General features: G+C 38.8%; 1 protein-coding gene and 1 long non-coding RNA gene across 5 annotated transcripts in view; both read left to right on the forward strand.

Moving 5' to 3' along the window:
• TAF1B (TATA-box binding protein associated factor, RNA polymerase I subunit B) overlaps positions 1-7,513 on the forward strand; it is a 45,837-nt gene extending 38,324 nt beyond the window's left edge. For 2 of the 4 annotated variants that reach the window (XM_040060329.2, XM_040060328.2), the window contains exons 12-15: positions 1,174-1,264; positions 1,719-1,789; positions 3,689-3,914; positions 6,849-7,513. In XM_040060329.2, the coding sequence (XP_039916263.1) occupies positions 1,174-1,264; positions 1,719-1,789; positions 3,689-3,914; positions 6,849-7,041 (581 nt within the window). In that variant the 3' untranslated portion in view covers positions 7,042-7,513. The remainder of the gene's footprint in view (positions 1-1,173; positions 1,265-1,718; positions 1,790-3,688; positions 3,915-6,848) is intronic. The other 2 variants (XM_040060331.2, XM_040060330.2) reach the window with 2 other exon arrangements.
• Positions 7,514-8,208: 695 nt separating this feature from the next.
• LOC131378527 (uncharacterized) lies at positions 8,209-10,493 on the forward strand. The gene is made up of 4 exons (XR_009207714.1): positions 8,209-8,512; positions 9,386-9,671; positions 10,163-10,267; positions 10,351-10,493. It is a non-coding gene; the product is annotated as an uncharacterized LOC131378527 (long non-coding RNA).
• The last annotated feature ends 3,408 nt before the right edge of the window (positions 10,494-13,901 follow it).

Genomic DNA, 13,901 nt, shown 5'->3' on the forward strand with positions numbered 1-13,901 from the left:
CTCTGACAATGGGTTTGCATGTGACAGATGCTTAATAATTCATATGAAGTTTAACACAAATTTCTGCCACTGCTCACACTGCTCTCCCAACAGTTTAGGAGTATTTACTTAAACCTTGGCATTTAAGGAGCTGATGAAAGAAGTTGTATCCAGACCTTTGGATTTCAAGGACTGTTGAGGGAGTCTTTGTTCCTTTCATGTATCTCTTGCTTTTTGAGACCATATATGTTTTTAGGATCTAGACATTCTGAGGCAGGATAATGCAAACAGCAGAAATGGAAATAATCCAAAAGGTGTATAACTTTGATTGTAAGAACAGTGTATTCACCTTCAAGAGAGTTTAAACAGCTGGCTGGCAAAGCTGAGCATGACGCAAGCATTGCATGCAGCGCAGCTGAGGCGATGGGGAAATGCAAAGTCTGGTTAATTCACAATGCAGATATTCCACCCACGGGGAATAAGAGTTGATTATTTTTAAATATATAAATCTACACCGTATTTCTGTTTGGAATTCTTATCCTTACTGTACCCAGTTGGTCTGCTTCAGTCTTGTGCCTCTATGTCTTCATGTTTTTGCATGTGCTGGTAAATGTTCACATATCAACAAGTGAAATTCCTGTGCTCCAAACCATGAGAGGCTGATACGGAGACCATTGTCTTGTTTTTCTTTCCAACCCTGTAAGATTTCATGGGTAGTAGGATAGACATGAAACTATGTGAAATTTTGCATCTGAGCTTCTTTGGGTTTTATTTGTTTAAACTTAGGCTTGATGCATAGTTTCATTAATCCCTTGAATTCAACTTTGAAATAGTTGAAGGCCTCTCCACACAGTGGAGAACTAGTTGATTTGGTAGAGAGGAGATAGTTTAGAGAGGAGATAGTTTCTAGGCTTACCTTTCCAGAAAAAAGGGAAAAGGTTTGACTTGTGCTAAATCTATGAAATCTAAGCTACAGGGCTTCTTTGCTCTTCTTATGACATGCTGTTCTTTCACTCCATTTCTGCATTTCTCTTTCTTACAGAATTACTAGATCAAGCGTGTTTTCTTTTAAGCACATAGCATTCGGGGTAGTTTGTGTTCAGGTACAAGGTGCAGGGTCTAACTGCTTGGAGACCAGCTCCTCTGTCATTTCTTTCATTTCTTCCCAAATTAAACTGTGCATCTTTTATTCAGGTGCCCCGTATTTTGAGTTCAAAAAGTGGTATGAGGTGGTGAAACATTCCTTGGATGTGAAGCAAAAGAAACTGGATGAAGAAAGAGCCAAGTAAGAGGTTTTTATGTGCTTCTTTTTTAAGGTGGACAGTTCTTCATGATCTCCTTATCCCTTCAGAAATAAAAAAAAGTTAGAAATTTGCTCCACATATCCATCCACCAAGCTAGAGTGAATAGAATGATTAAACCAGTGTCTTAATTTTCTGTTTACACTCATAATGTTTATCCAGATTAATTAATTAAATGCTCACTCACTGTGAAAAATAGCTTATACAGCTGAACAATAAACTGATTACAGTAGATCTAGGCTAACATGCCTTGGTTTGCCTGCTCAGAAAAAGATTTCCTTTATACGTTGGAGGGGCAGTGGCTTTAAAGAGCACTAAACATTAGATTATTTTGATTATAATTTAAAACTCCAACAGTATTTATAATAAGTTATTATTCTTTTATTCATTTGATCCAGCTTTCTTTTTGTTAACAATTCTTATGTCTCTCACTGGTAGGTATCAGTGGAGATGTGAAAAGCCATTGTTTTATTCAGTCAAGAAAAAATCTAAAGTTCTAAAGAGAAGACGTGAGTAAACTTTGCTTCTTCCCAGCAACACAGAAATCTGCTCCAACTTTTCCCACCATAGAAAATCTTCAGCCGTGACTGATAACATTTACATCTTAAAATATTTTGTCTCCTCTCTTTCATCTCTGGGTACAATTAATGTAGTAGTGTTTTACAACCCGTGGCTGGAATTTTTCAAACTTGCACAGCTGAAACTGCCTTTGCCAGTCTTCTAACAACCTACTGAACCATGTCTCAGAATGAGTGCTCTTGTCCTCATCTTCTCTAGTTTGCCCTTACATCACTGTTCCTTGTGAGTTGTTGGTCTTCCATAGCTTTCCTGTCTGTTTCCTCCTTTTGTTTCTTGTACGCTTTGGTATGAATATCCCGGTATGTCCTTTGGTAGATCTGGCATGTCCCTCTTCTCTCCCAACTCCTTGCAACCTTCTACAGAAAGCAAGGAAGGCTTTACTTGCATAGCCAGCTGCATGTGGTCAGAATGCAGGTACCGCTACTGTATTTTAGTAGCCCTGGAAGTACTTGTGAGAACTTTCTGGGGTTTGTGTTGACATAAAAGCAAAGAAATGAAGCAAACCCAGTTGTCTGTAGAAATAAGGAAAACCAGAATTTTATTTAGCCAAATTAGATCTGGAGTTCTTCATTCTACATTTTATGTTATCCAGAAAGCAGCAGGTATTTGGGGAGAGATATTAAGTGTGGGAAGTGGTATTTTTCCTTTTATAAGCTCTTTCAGTTAAGCAACTGGTCCAGGGACTTCTAAACAAGTTGTATAATCCTATTTGGTTTGAATTACACATGTTGGATTTCTCCTTCAAGAATGCAGGGGGGTTTTTTTAAGTACTTACTCTTCAAAATTCAGTTGGGGTGATCCTGCAGTCAAGTCATGTTCCATGAAAAGCCATGTTTAGATATATTTATTTTAAGCTGATGATTTACTCAGATGCCCTTTAATTCTTGCATTTAGAGGAAAAGAGATTCCTCTTCTGGTTCTGCTTCTCTTGGAGCTAGAAGAGGACCGCTTAGATTACAGAGCTTTATCATAATGTTGTGAGCAGGAATATCACATAATTGTAACTGGGCAGGATTCATCTTAAAACAGATATACCATAATAGAGACAAACAGTTCTCTAAAACATTTATGTGCCGGGTACAGATTTTCTGAATCTTCCTAAACCTTTGATTTTGATCATAGATTTTAGTGTCATCTTGAAAGATAAACTTCCCAGTCCTTGGATTATTTTAGGAGGTATTTTCCCTGTGATTTTTTTTTTCTTCAATGTATGAATGAGTTTCTTTTAATACAGCTCACAAAAAGAAGTTAAAGCTCCAACAGTGTTTTTTAACCTGTTTTTTTATCCTCGGGAAACAAGGCATAGGCAGTTGTGTGCTGATCTATCATGATACCTTCTTTCCCTTCTCAGCCTCAGTAACTTAGGAAAGCTTGTCATTCATTCACTAGCAGTGGGCAAACATGGAATGGGTTTTTTGTTGTTGTTGGGGTTTTTTACCAGCTGAAATTTGCACCATGAGAAGTTTAACCTTGAATCCATGTGTGTATGAATGTGCTTTCCAGCAACATAAATATCCCAGCAGTATCAAATAGCTTTTACAAGGTTTTACTTGCAGGAATGTTTTAGAGTGCCTCACTACTAGTATCATTAGGTATAACAGGTTTTGAATTATGGTTTCAAAATGCTTCACTAAAACCTGTTAGAAGGGTAGCAGAGAGAACCTAGAGACTTCCAGGATGTCTCAGTCTTTCATACAGAGGCTTAAAGAAAAAACAAAATGAATTTAAAAAGCACAAATACCCCATTTTCTTCTTGTATTAATCACCTCTAAACAGTATTCTGGTACTTAATACTTTTGCATGTGTTTCTTTTGTTTCTCTTTGCACAGAAATGGTTGTGAACTTACAAAATCAGTTTGGCAAGCTGTCTGGTTCAGTGCAACGTGCTGAAAAGCCAAATCTTTCAAGTTTTCAGTTACGTTGGTCTGAAGAAAACACAGATGGGTGTTGTTTTCACGGGCATAGCCTGAAGGGAATTTTGCAAGAAAAATGTGGTTTACTGACAGCCATGAACCCTGACTATTGGCTGTGTACAGTTAAACTATGTAATGAGAAGTAAGTATTCACATTTTTGCTAAATACATTTTGAACAGTTCTCCTGAAAGTTCTGTACATATATTTTTGCAAATGACAAATACAGGTTGTGTGTGCAGCTATGTGTTCACATATAGTTACAATCATTTCTAGAAAGGGGTGTGTGAGGAATGGATAGTCTTGGACTGTGAGTAGACAAACTGTAACATGAAGAGTGATCAAAGTGAGCTTATGAGAAGAGAGGAGATGAGGCAAAATCGACAGCTAGAGTCACATGCTACAAGAGTAGCAGCTAGATGCAGGTACTCACTTCATTTCCTCATAGTGTTGTATAAAAATATTTGTGAGGAAACTCTCCAGAGGATGGAAAAACAGTCCCATTCCTCTCCTCCCTGGCCTCTAAAAAAGCACAGAAAATTAATTTTCTAAATCACTATACTGATTTTGTGAGGGCCTTAATCACTGTGACTTCTGGATCCTATGCCAGACTTTGGTTCTGCCATTGGTTGTATTATGAAACCCCAATCCAGAAGAGGAATGTACTGATGGATATCAGTGAAAAAGATCAACTCTGTAGCTGGCTTGGATTCTCCTGAATTTCTCATGTGTGCTATTGGAAAGTGGTTTTTTGGAAAGGAGGTTGGGTTACATTTATGTGAAATGAGATTTTATTTGTGTGTTGAATAATATGTGAAATCTTTATTTGGTATATAATTTGAAATGGTATTCAGAGATAATAGCCCCTATGCAGTCTTAATGATATGGTCCTGATTTTTAAAACATTAAATTCTCCTTGAAAATAACTGGGTTTTACAAGTATGCAGTCTTTTCTGTCTTTCTGTAGATTTATTTGCTTATCTTTATTTTCCTTTTCACTTACTCTTCACGTACCCACCGTGACAGAAATGGGTTGGAATAATGTAAGCACAGTGTTACATTACAAGAGCTTTAGCTATATGGATTCATTCTTTTGTATGAATAAAAACCTTTTTTTTTTTAAAGGGAGTAGAGGTAATAAATCCTTTTACCACAGATTTGCGTAATCTTATGCACACATTGAATGAGTGGATATTTCGGTGTATGTTTGTGTGAATAATCTTCCATGCAAAGTCTGTTTTTAAACTTACATTTTCATATGTAATATATTAAAATGTTAATGGCAAACTGTCATAGCCTTCATGAAACAAGATTTGAATTTAAATTCTTACCGGTTAAATTTCCCATTATATCATTTGCAATGCAAGTAGTTAAGTATACATCTGACACTTCCTTAACATTGGAAAACAACATCTACTCCCTCAGATATGAGGGTTTATGCTCTGTGTATGTAGAACAGACTTAAAAACTCTCTAAAAAATCAGCATAGCCTAACTGGACTGCTAAAATGCTTTATTCTTTGGGACTAAGGTATGATTGCAGTGTCAGCAAAGCTGAGATCAGTCAAATGGTTGGTGAAATGCTTTTTACATTTTATTTTAAAACTTCCTGTTTTAAACTGGATTCTAACCTGATTTCCTATGAAAGTCTTTTGGTGACAGGAGTTGTACTCAATGTCCATAAGGTCTTTTCCAACCTAAGGGACTGTATGATTCTGTATGTGATGAGGTATTACAGTGTGTGGAAATTGTTGTAATGCTTTTGGGGTGTATGAGGTAGGGCAGAGGACGGGATGTATGGCATGAGAGACCTAGTTCAGATTTCCAATGTGCCAGACTTTGAGAGGCTTTGAACAGACTGCTCCCTGAAGTGCAGCTTGCCTGGCACTCAGGACAGGTCTGGCTGTTCCTCCAGTTTGAGGTAAAATGTAAATGTTTGCTGGGCCAGAGGGAGCGAGCAAATGATTTTATAGTCTAGTAATTAGCACACTTACCTGTAAATTGGGACAGACAGATCCCAGTTGTTGTTCTGGTGAATATTTAAGACAGCTGCTCTGAATCAGATACAGAGAATATTTTAACTGCCTCTTCACATCCCAAGGCAATACCTAGTAAGTTAGAAGATGTATAGGATTTGTAGATGAATATTGCACCTGAACCCCCATATCAATGCACAGTGGTTTTATTTAAAAATTGAAACTTTTAGTATTTAAACTAAATTTGAGGCTTATCCAACCTAAGTTGCTGAACTTAATGTTTACAGAGCTATTTCTGCAGCTCATCGTCTGTGTCATCTTTTGTGTCGTCTTTTGTACAGTCTGACACTTGTTACCACCAAGTCTAGTCTGCTATTTTCATTATATACTTCATCAATAAAATCAGTTCATCATTTTCATTAACCTTTTCACCACAAAAGCTACAAAGTAATGAAGCAGAAGGCTGCTACAGCACTAATTACTTTGTGTTGGCCTCATCAGTGTTTGCTCCAATGTTTCCTGTATTGCTTCATTGACTGAACTTAGCTTTTCCCTCTTGTTTCTAGACATTTGTATTTAGCACACAAAGGCAATGGACAATAAATGAATGGGTTATTATCCCATGACATAGTGTCAGGAAGATGAGAGGGGAACCCTATGAAGAGAGAACAGAGTAAAGAGCCTAGGGTGTCTGAATTGGATAGTCTTAGAAATTTAAAAAATAGGGTGAGGTAGTCATTTTAATACTTTGCTACATTTGCTAAAAGCTGGAAGAACAAATTGTGATTCCATTTAGTCCTGAAAGGAATGTATTATTTGCCTGGCTGAGTATGATCCTGATTCATAGTGCAAGAAGCTGTAGTGGCTTTTTCTTCTTAGTGTGTTTGCACCAGCTCTGAAGGTATCTTGGTTCAGTCCTTTACTTCAGGGTTTTGCAGGAGTGGACCACTTCACAGGAATCAACACTGTAAATAAGAATGGTGATTTATGCTGTTGATAAAATGTAGAGTTGGTCTCTACATACAGTCTAATAAATAAATGCTACCTAAATACTAAATGCACTTGTAATTTAGGCCTTTTGTTTTCTCCCCATTTCTTTTCAGATTGTGTGGTCATCTGGCTCATTACAGAGAAGTGGAGTTTCCCCAGAGTTACCATTTTGTACTAGGGTTGTTTTCCTTTCTTCTGCGGGTTCAGCCGTCTTACATCCATGATGAGGTGTGCATGATAGAACACAAACTTTTTAATAAAAAACTCTGTAAAAAACTAAAATACAACACAGTCCTAAGGAAGTAAAAAATGGCTTAAAACTGCCAGTATTAAACCCATGTAAATTAGCTGGGTGGATCTCAAGCCATGGTATTACATCTAAACTTATAATGATTCTTTTGACTTATGAACATTTTTTGTTAAGATAGTAGTGCTGAGACCTACTACTGTACTTCAGTTTTAGTGGGTTTTTTATCTGTAATTTAAGTCACTGGGAAAGGAAACTGCCAAGGAAACTGTTAATTACCATTATTTAATTAATTTGCATCAGAGCCAACAGGAAACTGTGAAATTACCATTTTTTTGGGCATAATTGTACATATTTTGAGTGTACTGGACATGACATTAGCATCTAATTACATTGTGAGATTTTGCAATTAAAATATCTATTTTTTTAACCTACCATTGTATGACAGCAAATATATTTCTAGAAAATAATGTTTATTTTGTTTTTAAATACTGTGTTAACAAATAAAAGAAGCAGTTGGTTAATGCTGTCATTGCAGTGAGTTTTTTCTTTATTATTTCTAAACAGCATTCCAGTTGTTCTGGAACAACTCTGGCACTGTTTTCTACGTTTCTTTGCATACTGTGTATTTCCCAGTCTCTTGTTATGCCCGAGCCTCTCATTTAGGTTTACACCTTTCAGGTCCATATTCCACTTCAGGCTTCACAGATTTTGCAGATACTTTTGTACCTGGCATAAAGTCTGATCCTGTTTCTTGTGCAGTGGTAACTGCCGGGTCCTCCTGTCATTCTTCCTTTGCAAGGCTACTGTTAAAGCCTTGAATTTCTTCTGACCACTTTATAACCCAGCATCTTCAGAAGCTTGTGCCCTGGCCATTCCACCAGTTTCTCATGCTTAATCTTATTTATGCACCATGTTTTCATACTGTCCCAGACAGCATGTAAATGAAATTGGGTGCTGCCACTACATGAAAGACAATATGCATACATATGTTGAACCTAGATGCTGTGTAGATAGCCAGATGAATAATGCTGCTTTCGGTTGAATAAAATTAAATTCATCGTTTCCAACCATCATTACAGAGTATAGAACTTACCAAATCTGTTTGATCAAAACCAAAGCCAACAGCTGTTTCTAAGCATTATTGTAACTAAGAAAAATGGTGCCTGCAGACTTTACAAAGAGTAATGACTTCCTCCCTCAGCAAGGGGTTCAGTGAGATTTAATCTGGGAGGCTAATCAGTTCAGTGAGTAGATTGCCAAGGGTTTAAACCATGAAGTTGTTTAAAAATTGGGAACAGGTGAATGATACAAGAGATGATGTGCCCTACCTGTCTGGAGCAAGTGATAAAGTGGTATTTCACATACAAGTAGGACAGACAGGACTATTGAAAGTGAGACTTGTAGTTAAATGAAAATACTGGCAAACAAGGAGACTTCACTGGCTCGGTAGAGGCAGGAGGTAATGCGGTGTCCTGATTTGGGGTGGCACAAAAGACACAGTTTGGATGAAAGTTTTTACCTTTTCAGGTATTTTAATTAGTTATTGTAGCACAGAGATTTAAAGCAATGGTCCTATAAAGTGACTAACATGCAGATGAGAAAGCATAATTTTAGCCATACAGAACTAAACTGTGCTTGATGTGGGAAGAGGAAAGAGACTGAATTATTACTTGGTGTATGTGTTAAGAGATTTCGTAAGTGGGCACAGTGTAGTATGTCTAAATCTATTGCCATGCTGTGCTAGATACCTCAGACTTCTGGTGAGGTGTGTCTGAACTGATGTTTACATTAATGGACTTGGAACATACCAGCTTAAATCTCCTCTCGTGTCTGCTGTTTGTGTTTTAAAATTAGCCATTACCTATTATGTTTGACCTCGCCTGAGTGAATTACTAATATTCGTAGGTATTTGGTAAAATTATTCTTTGTACTTTTCTAGATGAGTATGTATCAGTTAAAAATCTAGAGAAGTGTAATACACATTGTCACTCTTTTCAGCAGCGCTGGCTCAAATGACTGTAAGCGCCTCATTCTTTTTACTGTAATATCTGTTAAAGTTTTGAATTAACTATCTAAAAGACACCTTGGAATACATAAAGGATTAATTTCATTCAGAAGTCTTTATTGGAAGGACTTACGCACTTAATTATAGGTATAACTTTCTTCTAAAACTACTGTAGTAGTAAAATCTGAGCTTCACAAATTAAAAATACTGTGCTCATTGTTACATTGTTATGAACGTAAGAAAGCTCCCTTAGATGTTAGACTAAATTAAGGCTGTACTTTAATAAACGGGCATAAAGCTTGCTGTTAATCATCAAGAGCCATGTGCCTTCTGGACACATAGGCTAAGAGTCAGGTTTAAAATAAAGGGTGTGCCCCAAAAATGCTTTTTGTTAGTTCTATCCAGTTTAATCCATCAACACTTGTGTTGGAGTAATGGTGCCTAAGAAGCTGACGAGCCCCAGGAGTGCCTTATCTTCGGTGGAGTGCAGTTGAGCTCTCCCGGGACAGCTGCTCCGAATGCAGGCAGCAGAAGCCGGAGGCGGAGCCGCGCCGGCCGAACAGACCGCTGCGGGCATCGCCGGAGGGCAGGGTGTCTGCACAGCCCAGCACTTCCCATCGCCTCCTCTCTCGGCTTGGAAATTACAGCTCCCTTCTGTAACTATTTGCTGAAAGCGCCCAGGTAAAGCTCAACTACTTTTTTGTACTTAATCCTCTTTTGCTTTGAGTAAAAGAGGCTCCCCTTGTTTAGTTTCTTACTCTAAAATTTGAATGACAGTTCTTAAGTATGTAGATAAAGGCAGGTGGGTTTTTTTAGAATAAACTTTTTAAACAGTATATACTGAGAAGACTTAATTAATTATTAACTTAGGCAACAGCAAATCAGTTATTCTAAAACCTTTGCATGCCTTCTAAAGTGAATTTTCACTTTTTCCTAGTTTATGTGTTAGAAAAAAGTTTAAATAGGCAAAAGTAACTTTGCTTTATGAATTCTCCTAAATGCAACCTTTCTGTTGTTTTGGTAGGGAAATATGACATATGTGTCATTTTCTTTTGAAAGGCACAGCCTTCAGCAGAATTGGTATATTGCCCTTACTAGTTTTTCACTACCTCAGTGTGTCTGTGTTCTCAGTATCAACTCAGTCTCAGTCAAATACGTTTTTCTTTTCAAAGTTTTTGCTGTTGTCCAGACATGAAAGAGAGCTGTTTGACTTATACAGAGGGAAGGCCCTGAACCTGATTTAACCAGAGAATGACAGTCAGCAAAGCTCAGTGCCTGTAAGCAATACCACTCTAATTTATCTGCCATAGTGTATTGCATGGGCTTCATTGCAATTACATCTTTTCTAACCCATTTTTAGCACAACCCCTGAAACAATGATGCGTAGAAGATTTAAGAAAGCTTCATGCAGGCAAGACAATGAGTACCTTGCTTTCTCATAACATCTTGGAAATCTCAAAAGTCCCTCAAATGACTTTTTGCCTGTTTTGGACAAATAAGACTTCTGCTTGTTCTGAATAAAAATTCAAGCTGTTGTAGTAAGTTGTCAGTGGATGCTCTTGCAGGACTGGGAGCAAAAGAGCCCACAGGGCTTTTGGGACGGGTAAAGTCTGGATATGTTAAATCCCCAAATAAGGTGTCTGCCCCCTAGATTGTCTGTCCTTTTCCCATGTCAGGTTGAGTAAGTTTTATTCTTCACAGGCAGAGAAAAGTCACGATAACTCTTTGTAACGAGTCTTCTATTTTGATCTAAAATGGAATGGGCCTTCCAGCACATATGGTTGTACATATTTCCCAGCTGAGCATGTTAGGGTGTGGGTTGGTTACAGCAGTGTCTCTCACTACATTTGTCCTTGTGCCAAATGCAGGATGCTTGCTTTCCAGCATCTCCTCCACAGTTACTGGTCCTGTTGCTCCTTGTGTGTGAAGTTCTTTGTTCCTGGCCAGGTTAGAAGAGAGAGAGCGTAAAGGGGATGCCAAGATGTGGAAACAGGCATACGTGTAAGATCTCTCACAGCTGCTTTTGCTAGGATGCTGCTGAAATAGTGAACAAGAGTGAGTAAGGGTTACCAGAACAGGAGATGGAAGCTGGTGTCCTCACGCGAGGTTACTGCTGCCCTTGTACAACTGCTAATGGCAGCATTTCCAGAGCCAGAACACGCCTCCCCCGCCCTCAGCATCGACATTCTGCCTCCAGCAGTACCTCAGATGGTTTTAGAAGAAAATGCAAGCACTTTCCTCTGATAATCTCATATGGCCGTTCTCTATTGTAGAAGAAATCTGTGTCAGCTCATAGACCCCGTTGTCCCAGCAGTAGCTTTGCTCACCAGCTGCAGACCCTGCCATTGCCTTTGACAATGCCACCAAGCGTGTTCAGTGATCCTGGGGTGCTCCTCGTGCTGTGCTGATATAAAATTGTGGCAAACCATTGTTTCCTGAACTGAGACCTGGGGCATTCGTAACTCCTAACAGGGCAGCTGCGTGGCTTTTGTGCTGCAGAGCAAAGTGGGCTGGGCAGGGAACAGTGGGCAGCAAAGGACCTGCACGTGCTGTTCTCTTGATACCAGTCTGGGCCCCTGTGGCAGGACCTATGGACACAGCAGTCTGTCCCAGAGGAAGCACAATATTGGTCAAAGATGGTAAGTGCTCAGTGAAACTGGATGACATGCTAAAGATTTTATTGTCAATAAAATTTTATGTTTCAGGCTGATATATAGGCTGCTGCAAAATTGGTGAATTTATATTGTAGTAAATTCAGTGTTCTCAGGCTGATGGAACTGAGTAGTCTATCCTTTTAACGGTGTTTACATTGTCTTTAAATACAGAATCAAAAAGGGGAATCTTTAAGGAATGTTTGCAAGATTGCGTATAGGGATATGACTGAAGTGGAAAGCAAACTGTTTCTTTGTTTGATAATTCACACATCGTGCTTTCGTTTATTACTATAACCTTTTCCCCTTCAGCTTGTTCCATCTCTTTCTTATAAGACATTTCCAGCTCCCTTTGCTACTGTCCATCTATTTCTTTCCACTGTTCCTTTTTTCACCTCAGTTTCCACTGAGTTTATGAAAATTCTGTCTGGGCTTTTCTTCTTTTTTCTTTTTAAGCTCTTTGTTGTCTTTAGGCTTATTCTGCAAGGATCAGTGATCAGCTCTGGGCTCATTTTTCCAGGTCTGTCCTTAGCGACCTGAGGCCTGTTGGCAGAGAAGGAAAGCCTGGTGTGCTGTGTAATGGAAAGCATAGGAGCTTCCCAGCTCTGCAGCCCAGCTGTTGTATGTTAGGGTTTCAGATTAAGCAAAAAGTATCTTGTTTTGACTCCCTGCCGTGTTTTGTGAAATCAAAAGTACTGCCACAAACCTGATGCAACTTGTTTGTTTATTACACAGGTGTGAATGACCAGAGCATGTAGATGATAATTATCAGGTATGAGATTTTAAACCCATATTTGTTAGGTAAGTCATAACAGTAGCTAATTCTTGTCCAGAATAAATCCCAGTTTCTCCATGCAACAATGTCAAAAGCCGGACTACAGAGAGGGGCAAGCATGATGGGACAGTGCTCAGCCTGATGGGTGCCAGTGATGTATGAGTGTGGTGGGGTTCCTTGCATGTTTTGAGTGGATTCCTTTAAAAGGAAATTAATGTGTGAAGAGGGGGAGGAGAATGCTGTAGGAAGGACTGAGGCAGAGGGAAAGGTTAATGGAAGTGCATGAGAGGTGGAGGAGAGCAGTGAATTTGCGGTGAAAGGGCTGAGAGAAGGAAGAAGTTGAAGGAAGAAGCACAAGGCAAAGGAAGTCCTGCCAGAGCACTGCCACACCAGGCTGGCGTGACTTTATGCCCCAGCCAAAGCTCTGCTAATTCCCTTTGCGCCTCTTGCCTGATTTTACTCGGTGGTGATGCAACCCAGTTAGTGACATCACATAAATACACCTACAAGTGGTGTTGCAGAGTCTAGATTGTGACCGGCAGATTAGTCAGCCGTGTCACAATCCGGTGTTTATATCATTGTCTCCTGAATGTGGAAGTGATTGCTGTGGTGATAACCAAGTTTTCATCGGTGGATCAGGCTGCTAAGAAAAGGCGTCCCTTTTGCAGAGACAAACAGCTTTGAGTTATTAGGAATAAAGTTGTGGTAAACTCAAGCAGAAACATCAGCTGTGGCACATCACTAAGATTTTAGCAGTTGGGGTGCAATATAAACATGTGACTGAACTCCAGCACGTTCTGCATATGGGTCACCTGTGGGTACAGGGCAGTATTATATTTTATTGTTAATGAAAAGTGTGCACCTGTGCCACAAAGCAGTCATCGGGTCTGCACCTCCCAGAATTCTATGAACACAAGCAGGGAGCATGAGGAGTGAATGACACCTGAGAACATCAGCAGTCCTTCCCAGTACTTGCGATTTTGAGCTGGTTTTGTAATTTGTATCAGAAACAAAGCAAGTTATTCTTGTTTGGAAAAATGTAACTTTCCAACCTCTTAATCAGATGACAGTATTTTTTTCATATGTGAGATCAGATAAGAATTTTCTTCTATGTAATCTTGAATTAGATTTTAAAGATGGGTTCAAAATATAGAATACTTATTACTGCATGTCATAAAGAACAATTTAAATCAGTTCATTTCACTTTGTAGAGCAAGATCCTACTTCAGTATTGGTATTTATCTTCTGCCATCCTTATGGCAGTGTTTGCAGATCCAAACAAAGCATTTTGTTTTTAGAACACTAGCTGTAATCCAGTCAGAGGATATTAAGCAACTTCCAGGATTAGACCCTTAGTTAAAGTTTGTCTTCAGTTTCATATTTCCTTCGGTTGGCTGGTTGAATTGTTCTTCTGTGATTTTGCATTGGAGTATATCCTGTACAAATAGGGAAGAGATTTTGACCTAGAAGGAGAGACCTCTTATT

This window comes from Hirundo rustica, chromosome 3 (genome assembly GCF_015227805.2).
Source record: "Hirundo rustica isolate bHirRus1 chromosome 3, bHirRus1.pri.v3, whole genome shotgun sequence".
Lineage (NCBI taxonomy): Eukaryota > Metazoa > Chordata > Aves > Passeriformes > Hirundinidae > Hirundo > Hirundo rustica.